Genomic DNA, 13,770 nt, shown 5'->3' with positions numbered 1-13,770 from the left:
TTTACTATTTGGAAGTGCTGAAAAGGCTGTGTGAAAAAGTTACCCAGTTAAGTTCGCGAACAATTAAGTTCGCAACCTCATCCTAGAAAAAGTGCTACATACGTCATTGCTGAATATCACTACAGTCCCCTTTGAAGTACTCCCCTTGGGAAGCTATGCACCGATGCCAGCACCTAGTCCACCCTTCAAAGCAATTTTGAAACTCTTTTTCTGGGATGGCCATCGGAGCTGTTGTCGTATTACCTTGATGTCCTAAATGTCATCAAAATATCTCCCTTTCAATATTTCCTTTATCTTCAGGTAGAGAAAGAAGTCTTTGGGGGCCAGATCAGGTGATTAGGGAGAGTGTTCCAATACAGTTATTTGTTTACTGGCTAAAAACTCTCTCACAGACAGTGAGTGCCATGTGAGCTGATACCTTGTTGTGATGCAAGAGCCATGAATTGTTGGTGAAACGTTCAGGTCGTCTACTCATATACCACAAAAAAGAAGTTTGCTTACAGTTTAAGAACTGAAGCAAGAAGGCAGAGTGTCACTTTTTTATATCTCAGCAGGGAACACGCTTGTTGGACTGCTCAAAATTGTCACCACTTTGTGCATGCATGTGTTCACAGATGACTGAAAAAATGCCATGAGTATTTATTTTGGGGTGACAAATTTTAGTGAGTATGAGAAAATCAAAGATACAGAATCCACGAATAATGAAGGTTGATTGTACATTTATTTTTCCTTCATGTAAAAGTCTCACCCACATAGAGTAATGAGGAGTTTTCCAGAAGGTTATTCAGGGGCCCAGATTCTTCCCATCTTGTTGCTCTGCCATCCTTTAGGGTATTGTATTCTTCTTCGTGGTTAACATTAATCTACTAGAACATCTATGTTCCACCTCCCAGAAGGGAAAAGGAGAGAAAGTCCAACGTAAACAATTAAAAATATATATTGATGTTGCACACATCACTGGCAAAAGTTTAATCATTTGATCATATCTATCTTCAAGGAATGCTAGAAAATGTGTCTGGCTGGGTGGCATGCACTCAAGAAGAAAGTGAGATTAGATTTGGGGTAAATAACTGGCAGTTTACCACAAAGTATCATTAAGATGCCAAAGATATGTTTCTAATTCTGAAAGGTACTCATTTATGCTTCCACCAATGTTACATGAGAATATTTGTTTCCTAGAGCCTTCCAGCAGCATAGTATGCCTTATTGAGGCACAACAATTTTTATGAGTTGCTCAGAATTAGACTTAGAGGTAGAATGGGGCTTGGCCCAAGAATTTTAGGTTTACATCATTTCTTTTCTCCCCCACACCTGTTTATTTACTACAAGCTATCATCTCCTAGATAGGCTTCCCAGATAACCAGACTTACACTCACTTTTCAGCTTTCTAATCTCTTACATGTAGAAACCTAATTTTTATTGTTATTGTTCTTATTGTTGTTTTCTAGTGGTTTCATGATGTAATCCTATATTCCACTTTGTTGAAAGCTGGCATTATGTCAGGGTATTCCTCTTCACCCCGCTTAGCACCAAACAGAGCCAGGGCATTTGGCACAGCATCAAAACGTATTTGTTTATTGTTTAAGTAAATCAATTGATTTTTGAATTTACTGTTCTGCAAGGGAAGGAGAGGTAATATTTATTGGGTTCCTATTATATTCCAAGTATTGTGTGATACTGGGCAGTATCCAATGTGTCATGTAATTTATTCTTCATGGTAACCCTGCAAGTTGGCCATTAATCTTATTTAACAAGAGAAGAGAGAGAAACATGGAAAGATTAAGAAACCTTCTCAACGTAACCCAGAGTAAATTGCCGGCCGAACTAGTCCTCAAACCAGCCGTGCCTCACGCCAAAACCAGTGCAGGGCCACATCACAGGACTGCCTCCTAGGGCCAGGGGTAGGAGGAGGAAGGGGGAGGAGCGAGGCTCTTGCCTAGGCTGCAAAATATAAGGGAATACTAACAAACTCAATAATCAACATAAATAATGTTTTAACGCAATATATTTTTAAAATAAAAATTAACGCACATCAATCCATGATGAACAAAATATAAAATTTTAAAGAAAGAGAAAGGATCGTTATTCCTGATTGTCCTTTTTACCCCAGGCTCCAATATAGCTTCCCACAGCACTGTTACTGATCCTGTCTGTATGTAAAATTGTAAGCTGAGTCATTGGCAGAAAGCGTCGTTTTAGGATTAATATGTTGGTGGTGTGTAGAGCCACCTGAAAAAGAGAGGGACGGGAGGGCTTCAAAGGCTGGAAAGATTTTGCCTAGTTGAGATGAGTTCAGAAAGGCAAACTGAGTATGGAGTGCAATTCCACTTTTCCCTGTCCGCTCTTTGCTAAATAACTTGGGAAGCACAACCAGAATAAAATGGTGCAATATTTTTAATAAATTCTGTCTCCCACAGACTGAGTTACAGATGACTTGCTATTTCTGAGCCCCTGCTGATCTCAGCTCTGACAGTTCACCTGGGTATATATACCCTGGCAACTTTCCCTTCACTCCAAATGGCACCTGCAGGGAAAATTCCCATGTTCCCCATGTCCATCCTCCTCATTACTTTAGAGATTTTGATCCTGTTTTCTCCCACCTGCAGGTTTGTCCTTCTAGCCTAACCTTCCAAATCTTTCTAGATGCTCCAAGTATGGAAGCCTTCTCTATTTCCCTGGCCATTTCAGTTGTCTTTTTTTGGACCATTTCTAACTCCATAAACTTTCTTGGGTTATAACATGTAGTACTCTAAACATAGTACTTGTTAATTTTCACATGTTATCACCTCTAAGCAAAGCTACATATAAGATTCTATAAGGCTAATAGTGTGACTTAGGGACCTCAGATTTAACCAAGCTCAACTCCCCTCCCTCAATTTACATATCAGAGACACTGGGATTTAACCCAAGTCACTCCAGAAGCTGATTGTAGGGTCTGTTCATTTCCCTTCCACTGCAAGCAATTGGCCCCTCTCAGCCTGTATTCTGTTCTTGAGAAAGTCTTAGTAAAGCTCTTCTTAAAGAGCAAATACTCAGCCTGTATTCTGTTCTTGGGCCTAAAGAGTTTGGCCTTTCCCTCTTCCATCAAGGTAAGTTCAACAGCCCGCCAAAGGGTACACAGGAAGGAGTTGGCAGTCATTTTGTATAGAGAGCTAAAACTGTGATTCTTGCTCTGATTCTAGACAGTGCTGTTTCATTTCCAATATCCTTTTCTGATGAGACCCACATTTTGCCAACCTCTTTTGAGAAAGTATACATTGGTTCCTATCTTTAGGGAATAGTTTCCAGCTACTCTGAGCTCCTTTCCTTGGCTAAGATGAATTTTAGCTAATGGTTAATATTACTCAGAATGTGACCTCATAAACCTGGACTAAGCAATCTGCATGTTTTTACCAACTGTATGAATACAAGAATGTACAGAACTGGTAAAAGACCGTTTGCATTTCCTAGAGGCTGGTCAAAAGAGGAAAGAGTTCAAGAGATGTTCAGTATCTGTAAGATTGCTGCATTTACCATGATTTTAAAGGGGGAACAGAAGGTCAGCAAAAAAGATGAAAACCTTATATAGGGCAGTGGCTTAAATGTCTCGTGGGCTCAGATCTGTAATATGAATGAATAAAATTGATTGGTAAGATGTGTAGGAACAGTGGAGGATTCTAGAAAATATGCCAAGTGTAAAGGGGGCAGGCAATATTCTGTGTGAACCAATTGTTGCCATGCAGGAAAGTGGGTCCAATATTGTTAGATCTGAGTTTTAAAGAGAAAAATCTGGATTTGTCTATGAAATTATCTAATTTTTAAATGCTGGCAACAAATCCAAGTTGGGAGAGAGAGAGGAAGAGAGGAAAAACGAAAGAACCACGTGCAGGCCAAACAGAACAATGATAGGACCCAGGTTTTGCCAGTTTGTGACTCAACATATTCAGACTTCTTCTTTCTTGTCTTTTCTCAACAATTCAAGACGTGTTTAGGAGCTTACTTCAAGATACACTCACAACTAGATCAAATGCAGTCGGAATTTCCATTACCCTGCCAGTTCTTTAAATCTATCCATACAGTTTTTATTGAGCACCTAACGTGCAAAGTCCATTATTACATCTTGTTTAAAATGAAATATGTTAACAATTAATTACATGAAACAGAAATACAAGTTCCATAAGGGTTCAAATGACTCTGAGATACATACATTTTAGCTGTTTTTTTAAAATGTCAATTATAAAAAGAATTGGTTTTTTAAAACCTACTGAAGCACTCAACTTTTACAATTCACTTCTGAATTTAGAAGGTTAATGGGAAAGTTTCAGAACATTAGGCAGCATTTTGTTTAAAAGTAGCACTTCTAAAAGAATTCAAGGGCAATTGACCATCTTGAAAATCTTTTCATTGGAGTCAATTTGACCAATAATGGCTTCTATCCCTGTAGAGGTCATCTATTACACCAAGTAACACCCTGAACACTACTGTAATTCAGAAAGAAAAAAAGTTGGTAATCTTGTCAGCTGATTAAGTGAGAAGACACTAAACAGTTCAGCTTGGCTCAGGCTATCAGTTGCTCATGATTACGTTTTAATGTAAATGTGCTCAACACTATACATTGTATCCTGCTTTCCATACAAGATTCACGTCACTTTAGTCACTTTTTTCCCCTTATGTTTTTAGCCTCTGTACCCATCTCTCTCTCCCCAGTCTATGGTTTTCACACGTTTAAGGTATGCCTACTTCTGTTTCCACTATTTCTTCTGCTCTTAATCAGGGTCGAGACTCTTTAAAAAATTTTAACTTCTCTTGTGTCGCAGAAATTCTCCATACCGCTTACACTTTCATCCAAGCCCACCCCTGCACCCCCATTCTAGAACCTGGACTCCTTCCCACTCTCTAGCCTGTATCTCTTGGCCTAAGATACTCTACGCTTCCCTTCCCGAGCTGCTCAGCCCCGGCGCCGCCTTGTCCTTCCCTAGGCTGGCAGCCTCAGCCATTCCAGAAATTGACAAAGAAGTTGCAAAAGGAGTGCCACTTCTCAGCGCAGTAGGTTTCCGTGAGCTTCGCGTTCTCGTCCAGCCCGTCGGGATCCGGCCTGGCCCCCAAGGATCGCTCCTCGTCTGCGGCCGAGGCCACCTTCCTCTTGCTCCCTTTAGCCTTCTTAGAGGACTTCCCTTTGGGCAGCGCGCTTGGGAGAATGGGGGCCCTTGCGGCGAAGCCGAGCGCAGGCTCCCGGGGCCGTCCCCGGCTCCTGGCCCGGGGCTTGAAATACCCAGGGAAGCCCGCCGCAGTGGGGTGGGCGGGTGGGGACGCGTGGGGCACCAGACGCAGCTCCGCACCATGGCCCTTCTTGCCTGCGCACAGGCGGGCTTTGAGCGGCGCGGGGTCTTGGCAGGGCCGCCGCTTCTTGCGCAGCCCCCCCAGGACCTGCTTCCAGTAGTGCGAGCCGCGGGCGGCGTAGGCGGCGCAGCGCTCTGGCTCCCCGCGGTAGGCGCACTGGTGGCGCGCCCCGTCCGGGCCCTGGCAGCGCAGCGCCAGCTCGCTGCCCGCCGCCGGCCCGGGGGCGGGCAGCAAGAGCTGCCAGCTGCACGTGTGGCGCTCGGGGCTGAGGAAGCGACCGGAGGAGCCGCCCGCGGGAACCCGGGCGGATTCTGCCACGCTGCCTCCCGCCCCCTCGTTCCTCCCGGCGGCCGCGAGGAGGCAGCAACCCAGCAACAGCAGCAACAAAAGCGACACTCGCAGCCTTAGAGGACTCATAGCCCGCGATGTCTGCACTCAGGTCGGTTCTTCCAGGACCCCTGGGTGCTTCAGTGGTGGCAGGGCCAGGAGAGCAGCATCCCTCAGACCTGGGGACAGAGGCAGAGACTGCTACTGACTGACCCGGGCGCAGCCCTTGGCCCCAGCACATGCACCTGCGAATCCCTTTCCCCAGACTTCCTGAGCGCTGGTTTCCAGTGGGCAGCAGCAGCCTGGGAGGGGCCCCTCTGAAAAGTACTCCTGGAAGAAAATCACTGTCTAAATCATCGTTTTAAAATACTTCTGAAACCTAGTGCAAATATGAAAGCAAAGCAATACCTGACAATTACCACCTCCACCCCCTCCCTTCCGCATCCTTGCATACACTACTCGCAAAATCACTTCAGAAGGTTCCTTGGAAACATGTACTTCTGCGCTTTGAACTTACCGAGTTCTAGCAGAGGTGGCGGAGCCTTATTAGGGTAGAGGGAATGACTGCAGGAGAGATTAGTCTGTTTTAGCCAGCTCCCAGTGAATGAACGTGTTATATCAATGGGACAGAAGGGGCCTCCCCTACTATGCCCCTCCCAGATTTCTTTCACACTGGGAGGTTTCCCACCACCCGGGGACACACACACACACACACACACACACACACACACACACACACCAGATGTATCATAGAAGTGGCACTGTAACAGGAAACATAAATCTTGTATTTAGTTCCAATGTTTAAAATAATCACGCGACTTTTTAAAAGTCATTATTTTCTTTCCTTTCACATATTTAATCATCCGAACATAAAAGTTAAACAGAAAGATCTACGTTTTAAGAGTTAGAATAAAATGAAACAAAAACTGTGAATATTCTAAACCAGGCATTACTTACACTATTTTTCATATCGTTCTGAAGTCTATATTTTCACCCAACATTTCCCACAGCTTTTTATCCTAATAACTTAATCTAATAACTGTTACTAATAAAATATATTCTAGTTTATTAATATACCATAATGTTCAGCAGTTCACCCACAGATGAACATTCAGGCTTTTGATTATTTTTAGGTATTACAAATCAATTCTAAACTTCTTATAAAAATTAGAAGTTTTTTTAAAAAACAACTTATTTGGGTTATAGTTGCAAGGTTTACCAGTTCATATGGTATAATCTTTAAGACTTAACATGTTCTTGAATCTTGAAATTTTCTATATTTAAGCATCGCTAAAATATACTTCAAGATATTCCATCATCTTTTTAAAAATGTTCTTGGTAATAAATGATTTTTTAAATTTCAAGAGTTTATACTTCTGACTATAATTGTTTTACACATGTGAATATTTTTCTAAAATACTTCCCCAAGATGTCAAGAAATTTCATATTTCCTAATGTCTTCTTGTGGACAGTATTTTCTATTACTGAACTCCCATTGGTGTTGTATTTGAACAGTTATAATTTGATAACTACTATAAAACCAAAATATTTTAAATTAGAAGAATGTACTTAAATATGTATTACCACATATTAAATATATCGTAGTGTATATTGACCTAAGAAAGGACGTTTTTTACCACTCTGGTGAAATCAGAGAGATTAAATTACTTGACTAAAACACACATCATTGAGTGATAAAACTATAAGCCACCTGACTTTCAATGATCAATGATGTTTGTTTGCATTTCTGCTTTGTATTAATTACTACAATCTATTTCAAAATTAGTTATGTCTTAATTACACCAATTTGATATATAATGAAAAGCAATTGGTATCTATGAAGCTAACAAATATTAACATAAATTTCATAAACAAGAGTAGATTCTTAATACACTTTGCAGATGAAAACCTCTTCCCCGGAAACCGTGTCTGTATGAGTAAAGCAATGATGATAAGTAATTACAGACTTTTGTCTGTTGCTCTGGTATTGCTTTTTGTTATCAGTTACTGAACCAATTTGGAATAGTTTCTCAGCTAAAGAGTGACATCTTATGACATTCTGCACTAATTACAATGAAAAAGTTTATTATCTGATAAGTCATAATTATATATTCCAGAGACCATGCTTTCTGTCAGAAACATTGTTCCCAGAGGAGACAGTAAGGACACACAGATGGGCTGTGCCATGTTAGAAGGGGTAACTTCCTACCAGAAGTTATTTTTTATAAATTGAGGTAAAATATACATAACATAAAATTTAGCATTTTAGCCAGTTTTAGGTGTACAGTTCAGTGGCATTATGTACATTCACTGTTGTGCAACCATCACCATCATTCATCTCCAGAACTTTCTTCATCTTCCAAAACTGAAGCTATACACACGTTACGTACGGATCACGAGAATCTTCGTTTTTTTCTGAGCCATGCGTTAAGGACGAATAATGAGAATTCTCGTTTTTACTGTTGACTCTTTTTACTTTGCATATTTTATTGAATTATTTGTAGAATAATTATTTATAGAATAATTTATTTGTAGAATCTATTATTTATAGAAAAATAATAAATGACATAGAAGCATTTACGCTTTAAAGAGAAGAGTGCATTTTAAAGTAGTTTCTTTTAAAAACCTGCCGGAACAGAGGGGTATGAGGGATTTAAACCCCGCCATACGCAACGTGTTAAATAATAACTCCTTGGTTTTTCCTCCCTCCACCTCCTGGCAGCCATTATTCTACTTTTTTCTCCATGAATTTGACTGCTTTAGATGCCTCGTGTAAATGCAATTATACAGTATTTGTCCTTTTGCGACTGGCTTATTTCACTCAGCATAATATCTTCAAGGTTCAACCATGTGTTCAGAGTTCCCTTCCTTTTCAAGACTGAATAATATCCCATTTTATATATATATATATATATATATATATATATATATATATATATATATATACCACATTTTGCTTATCCATTCTTTTGTCAATGGGCTCTTGGGTTGCTTCCACCTTTGGGCTATTGTGAATAATGTTGCTATGAACATGGGTGTACAAATATCTGTTTGAGATCTTGTTTTCAATTCTTTTGGGTATATACCCAGAACTAGAAGTACTGGATCATATGGTAATTTTGTTTCTAATTTTTTAAGGAAACTCCATACTGTTTTTCATAGTGGCTGAACCATTTTACATTCCCACCAACAGTCACAAGGGTTCCAATTTCTCCAGATTCTTGCCAATACTTGTTATTTGCTGTTTATTTGTTTGATTGATTGCTTGTTTTTGTTTTTAATAATAGCCATCCTAATAAGTTTGAAGTGGTATCTCATTATGATTTTTATTTGCATTTCTCTCTGATTAGTGTTGAATATCTTTTTGTGTGCTTATTGGTATATCTTATATGTATATCTTCTTTGTAGAAATGTCTATTCAAGTCCTTTGCCCATTTTTTAATCAGGTTGTTTTGTTGTTGTTGTTGTTGTTGTTGTTGTTGAGTTGTAGGAGTCTTTATATATTCTGGATATTAACCTCTTACCGGATATATGATTTGCAAATATTTTCTTCCATTCCATTGATTGTCTTTTCACTCTGTTCATATCATCCCTTGATGCAAAGAAATTTTAAATTTTAAAAGGAAAACACTTTAAAAAATGTCGTGTGAGGCCGGTGGTGGCCCAGGCGGTTGGAGCTCCATGCTCCTGGCTCCGAAGGCTGCCGTTTAGATTCCACGTGGGCCGGTGGGCTCTGGGCCACAGGGTTGCCAGTTCGATTCCTCCACTCCTGCAGGGGATGGTGGGCTCCGCCCCCTGCAACTGGGATTGAGTGCGGCACCTTGAGATGAGCTGCCTCCCAGATGGCTCAGTTGGTTGGAGCATGGACTCTCAACCACAAGGTTGCCAGTTCAATTCCTCAAGTCCCGCAAGGGATGGTGGGCAGCACCCCCTGCAACTAAGATTGAACATGGCACCTTGAGCTGAGTTGCCGCTGAGCTCCCAAATGGCTCAGTTGGTTAAAGCGTGTCCTCTCAACCACAAGGTTGCTGGTTTGACTCCCACAATGGATGGTGGGCTGCACCCCCTGCAACTAGCGCCGGCGGCTGGACCTGGAGCTGAGCTGCGCCCTCCACAGCTAGGACTGGAAGGACAACGGCTTGGGGCTGAGCGGCGCCCTCCACAGCTAGGATTGAGGGGACAACAACTTGACTTGGAAAACAAAAACTAAAAAAAAAAAAAGTCATGTGAGATGTGTAAGAAAGCATGAAATATATTATCTTAATATTGATTTTTTAAAATAATCTTGTTTGCTTCAGTGATTCAACAGGCCTGTTTGGAATCATACCATGTACTACCTAATACTTTAGAATGGGGTGAAATTCCTTGATTGTTTCAGTGATTAACTGCTTAGTTAATCCTACAAAGAAAAAAAATCGTCGTATAAGGAAAAGTCTCTGTAGCACCTCCTTCCCTTCTTTCCCTGGAGAAAGTTAGCTGCAGCATCTCACCCAACAAATTTCTATGATGAATTGGGTAGGGGGAGGGAACCTCTGCCTCTTGGTTACTTAAGACTACATAATTCTTTCTGCATGTTAAATACATTTTGAAAAGTTTAATATTCAAATTTTCTTTGTTTAATGTGTAGAAGCCTAACTTCACAAATTATACTACTTACTGTAAGCTTTTTAGACAAGGATAATTTTTTTTACTTCTTTTGTAGCTAATACAGTGCTCAAGGCAAAAAGTTGATCGCTTAAACTCATACATTATTGGTAGGAGTATAAAATGGTAAAATCATTTCAGAAAATTTTGACATATTCTTATAAAGTTAAATACACACCTACTTTATGATCCAGCCAGTTGAATCCTAGGTATTTACCCAAAATAAATGAAAAAATATGACCACAAAAAGACAGGCACAAGAATGTTCGTAGTACTTTATTCATCATAATAGCCTCAAAGTGGAAACAATCAAATTAGCCATCAAAAAGTGAATGAATAAACAAATTGTGATACAATCTGTTTAGTACTCAGCAATAAAAATAAATGAACTACTACAACATGCCCAAAGTAGATTAATCTCAAAACCATAATGTTGAGCAAAGGAAGCCAGACGCCTAAGAGTACATATTATATCACTGCATTTATATGAAGTTCTAGATCAAACAAAACTGGTGGAAAAAAATCAGAAAAGGGGTGCCTCTGGGGGATGACTGGGGGTTTGTATTGACCAGAAAGGGATATAAAGGAACTTCCTAGGGGTTATGGCAATACATTACGTCTTAGTAGAATTTGGGTTACCCTTAAGATTTGAGTATTTCACTGTATGTAAATTTTATCCCAAAAAGAAGCCAAACCTCTAAATGATTAAACCCAAGTTAACGATATCCATGCTGACATGTTTAGGGGTAAAGTGTACTGATGTTTGCAACTTTTTTTTAAATGCAGAAAAAAAAGTATGATATGAATAGAGGGAAATGAGTTAGTGGATATGTGATAAACTAATATTGTAAAATTAATTGTAGAATCTAGACAGTAAGCATATTATGTTCACTGCATAACTTTTTTCAGCTTTTCTGTTTTTGAAAATATTCATAATAAATGTTGAAAAAATAGAAAATAACAAAAACAAACATAATTTAAAGATTATATTCGTACCATTAAGAATTAACATACACTAATATCATAGGTATTTCATAATTTTTTTAAGGAAAAAGTGTCACATAACTCTTCCATTTCCATTACCTCTTTCAAATCCCACTTTCCTCCCCATCCCACTACCACCTTGGGGTAAACAATATTTATTGTAATGATTTTATGCTTGTTTATGCAATATATGTAAAGCTCATGTAAAGTATAGTCATTTTAGCTTTATTTATAATAATAATAATAATAATAATGATAAATTAGAAAAAATCTAAATATCAATCAGTAGAGGAGTGAATAAATTATGGATTTTCATACAGTGGGATAAATCTTGGAAACATGTTAATTAATTAAAAACAAGCTTATAAATGATTTTCATTGTTTATGGATACACATATGTAGCAAAATGATAACATGTACAGGAAGTACATACACAAACTTCATAATAGTTATTTCTGGGGAGGTAAGGAGGGGAATGGGATTAGAGAGGAGTGAAAAACTCCAGTTTCACCTTCAATTTCTTAAAATTTTATCTGAAGCAAATATGGTAAGTATTAATATTTTTTAAACCTGGGGTGAGTAAGTGGGTGGATTTTAGTCTATATTTTTCTGTATGTTGAAAATAATCCATAATTTAAAAATTGAAATAATATTTCTTTGTACATATAGTTTTTAGAATTTATTGAAATTGTATGATATTGTAAATATTGTTTTTCATCTTGCTTTTTTTACTCAACTTACAGTTTTTTGAGTTTTGTCCATATTGGCATATGTAGATCTAGTTAACTCACTTTAACTACTGCTATTGGCATCCCATCATATGGCTGTATTACATTTAATTTATTCATCATTCTACTGATGGACATTGAGGCCATTTCTAGGATTTCTAGATGATAAACAGTGCTGTAGTGAACACACATGTAGAGATCTTTTTGTCTACAGAGTGTTTCCCTAGAGCAGTGGTCTTTAAACTGGAGTACATGTACCCATGAGGATACCCTGAAACTTCAAGAAGTGTATAGGCCTAAGTAGACTTTTAAAATTTTGATTTCAAGAACCTCAACCTGCATGTGCATGTTTTCCTCCATAGGTTTATCTCAACCATAGGCCTTGGTATGGGCCTATTGTTGGGTTACTAGGCTGGTCCTCCTTTTTCACCTCCTTTCATAATTGCCCTTCTCTTACTTGACTATATAGAAAGGCAACAGTTCATGTCCACATCAAATCTCATTTGAGATTTTATACATAATATTTAATATACACAGGGTGCCAAAAAATGTATACACATTTTAAGAAAGGAAAACTGGATTAAAATTGTAATACTCAATATGTACTGATAACAAAGTCACGTTTGACTTCTGCGATTCCAAGAGGTGCTCAGAGTGGTTACCATCAGCGTCCAGACACTTCTGATTACAGTGAACTACTGCTTGAGCAACGTGGACCAAAGTGTCCACTTGTATACATTTTATTTTTAAGATTTTATTGGGAAAGGGGAACAGGACTTTATTGGGGAACAGTGTGTACTTCCAGGCCTTTTTTCCAAGTCAAGTTGTTGTCCTTTCAGTCTTAGTTGTGAAGGTCGCAGCTCAGCTCCAGGTCCAGTTGCCATTTCTAGTTGCAAGGGGCACAGCCCACCATCCCTTGCGGGAGTCGAGGAATTGAACTGGCAACCTTGTGGTTGAGAGGACGTGCTCCAACCAACTGAGCCATCTGGGAGGCAGCTCAGCTCAAGGTGCCATGTTCAATCTTAGTTGCAGGGGTGCTGCCCACCATCCCTTGCGGGACTCGAGGAGTTGAACCAGCAACCTTGTGGTTGAGGGCCCACTGTCCCATGTGGGAATCGAACCGGCAGCCTTCAGAGTTAGGAGCACAGAGCTCCAACCGCCTGAGCCACTGGGCCGGCCCCTGTTTACATTTTTTTGGCACCTCGTATATACTCTTTATATTTATATTAAGTTTTTATGTTTAAAGTTTCTGTTAATCATCTAAAATTTATTTTGTGTTTAGCATGAGGAAACAATATAACTGTAGGTCTAATAACTTTGACGTAGAAGTCTAAATAATTTAACTTCATAATTTGTACTTTTATGTTCATATCAAAGTTCCTTTGATTATATGAGAAGGATAAAGTTAGTGGATGTATCATTCTACCATCTTCCCAGAATTCCCTGCAGTTGTAGTGGCCACATGACACAGTTCTGGCCAATGATATATAAGTCTGCTAAGAATTAATGGGACAATTTTTGCTTTTTTGAGACAAACACTGCCTCTTACTCCTTCCTTTTCCTTAGTTTTCCTGGATGTCTGATGCCTGGAAATGAAACAATCCAGAGAGCTTATCTCAGGGGAAGCTGACTATTTTCATCTCCTGGTTGGTCTAAAGCTAATTCCATCCCCATTGCCAGTGGTTGGTTTAGTTATGGGTGTGTGACCCAATTCTGCACACTTTGTGAAATTTGCTGTCAGCTTGTAAGAAAGTTCTTCCCTGCTTTT

General features: G+C 39.3%; 1 protein-coding gene across 1 annotated transcript; it reads right to left on the bottom strand.

Annotated features, from left to right (window-relative positions):
* Positions 1-4,039: 4,039 nt before the first annotated feature.
* On the bottom strand, positions 4,040-6,286 carry FGFBP3 (fibroblast growth factor binding protein 3). The gene is made up of 2 exons (XM_019738544.3): positions 6,164-6,286; positions 4,040-5,825 (listed from the first exon to the last, which is right to left on the bottom strand). Exon 2 carries the CDS (start codon positions 5,734-5,736, stop codon positions 4,969-4,971), a length of 768 nt encoding a protein of 255 aa, XP_019594103.3. The 5' UTR covers positions 5,737-5,825; positions 6,164-6,286; the 3' UTR covers positions 4,040-4,968.
* Between the last annotated feature and the right edge of the window lie 7,484 nt (positions 6,287-13,770).

Source organism: Rhinolophus sinicus, chromosome 15 (genome assembly GCF_057876585.1).
Source record: "Rhinolophus sinicus isolate RSI-liver-muscle chromosome 15, RSI-T2T, whole genome shotgun sequence".
Taxonomy (NCBI): domain Eukaryota; kingdom Metazoa; phylum Chordata; class Mammalia; order Chiroptera; family Rhinolophidae; genus Rhinolophus; species Rhinolophus sinicus.
Note: the sequence above shows the minus strand (reverse complement) of the source record. Positions and strands in the feature narration are given on the sequence as shown.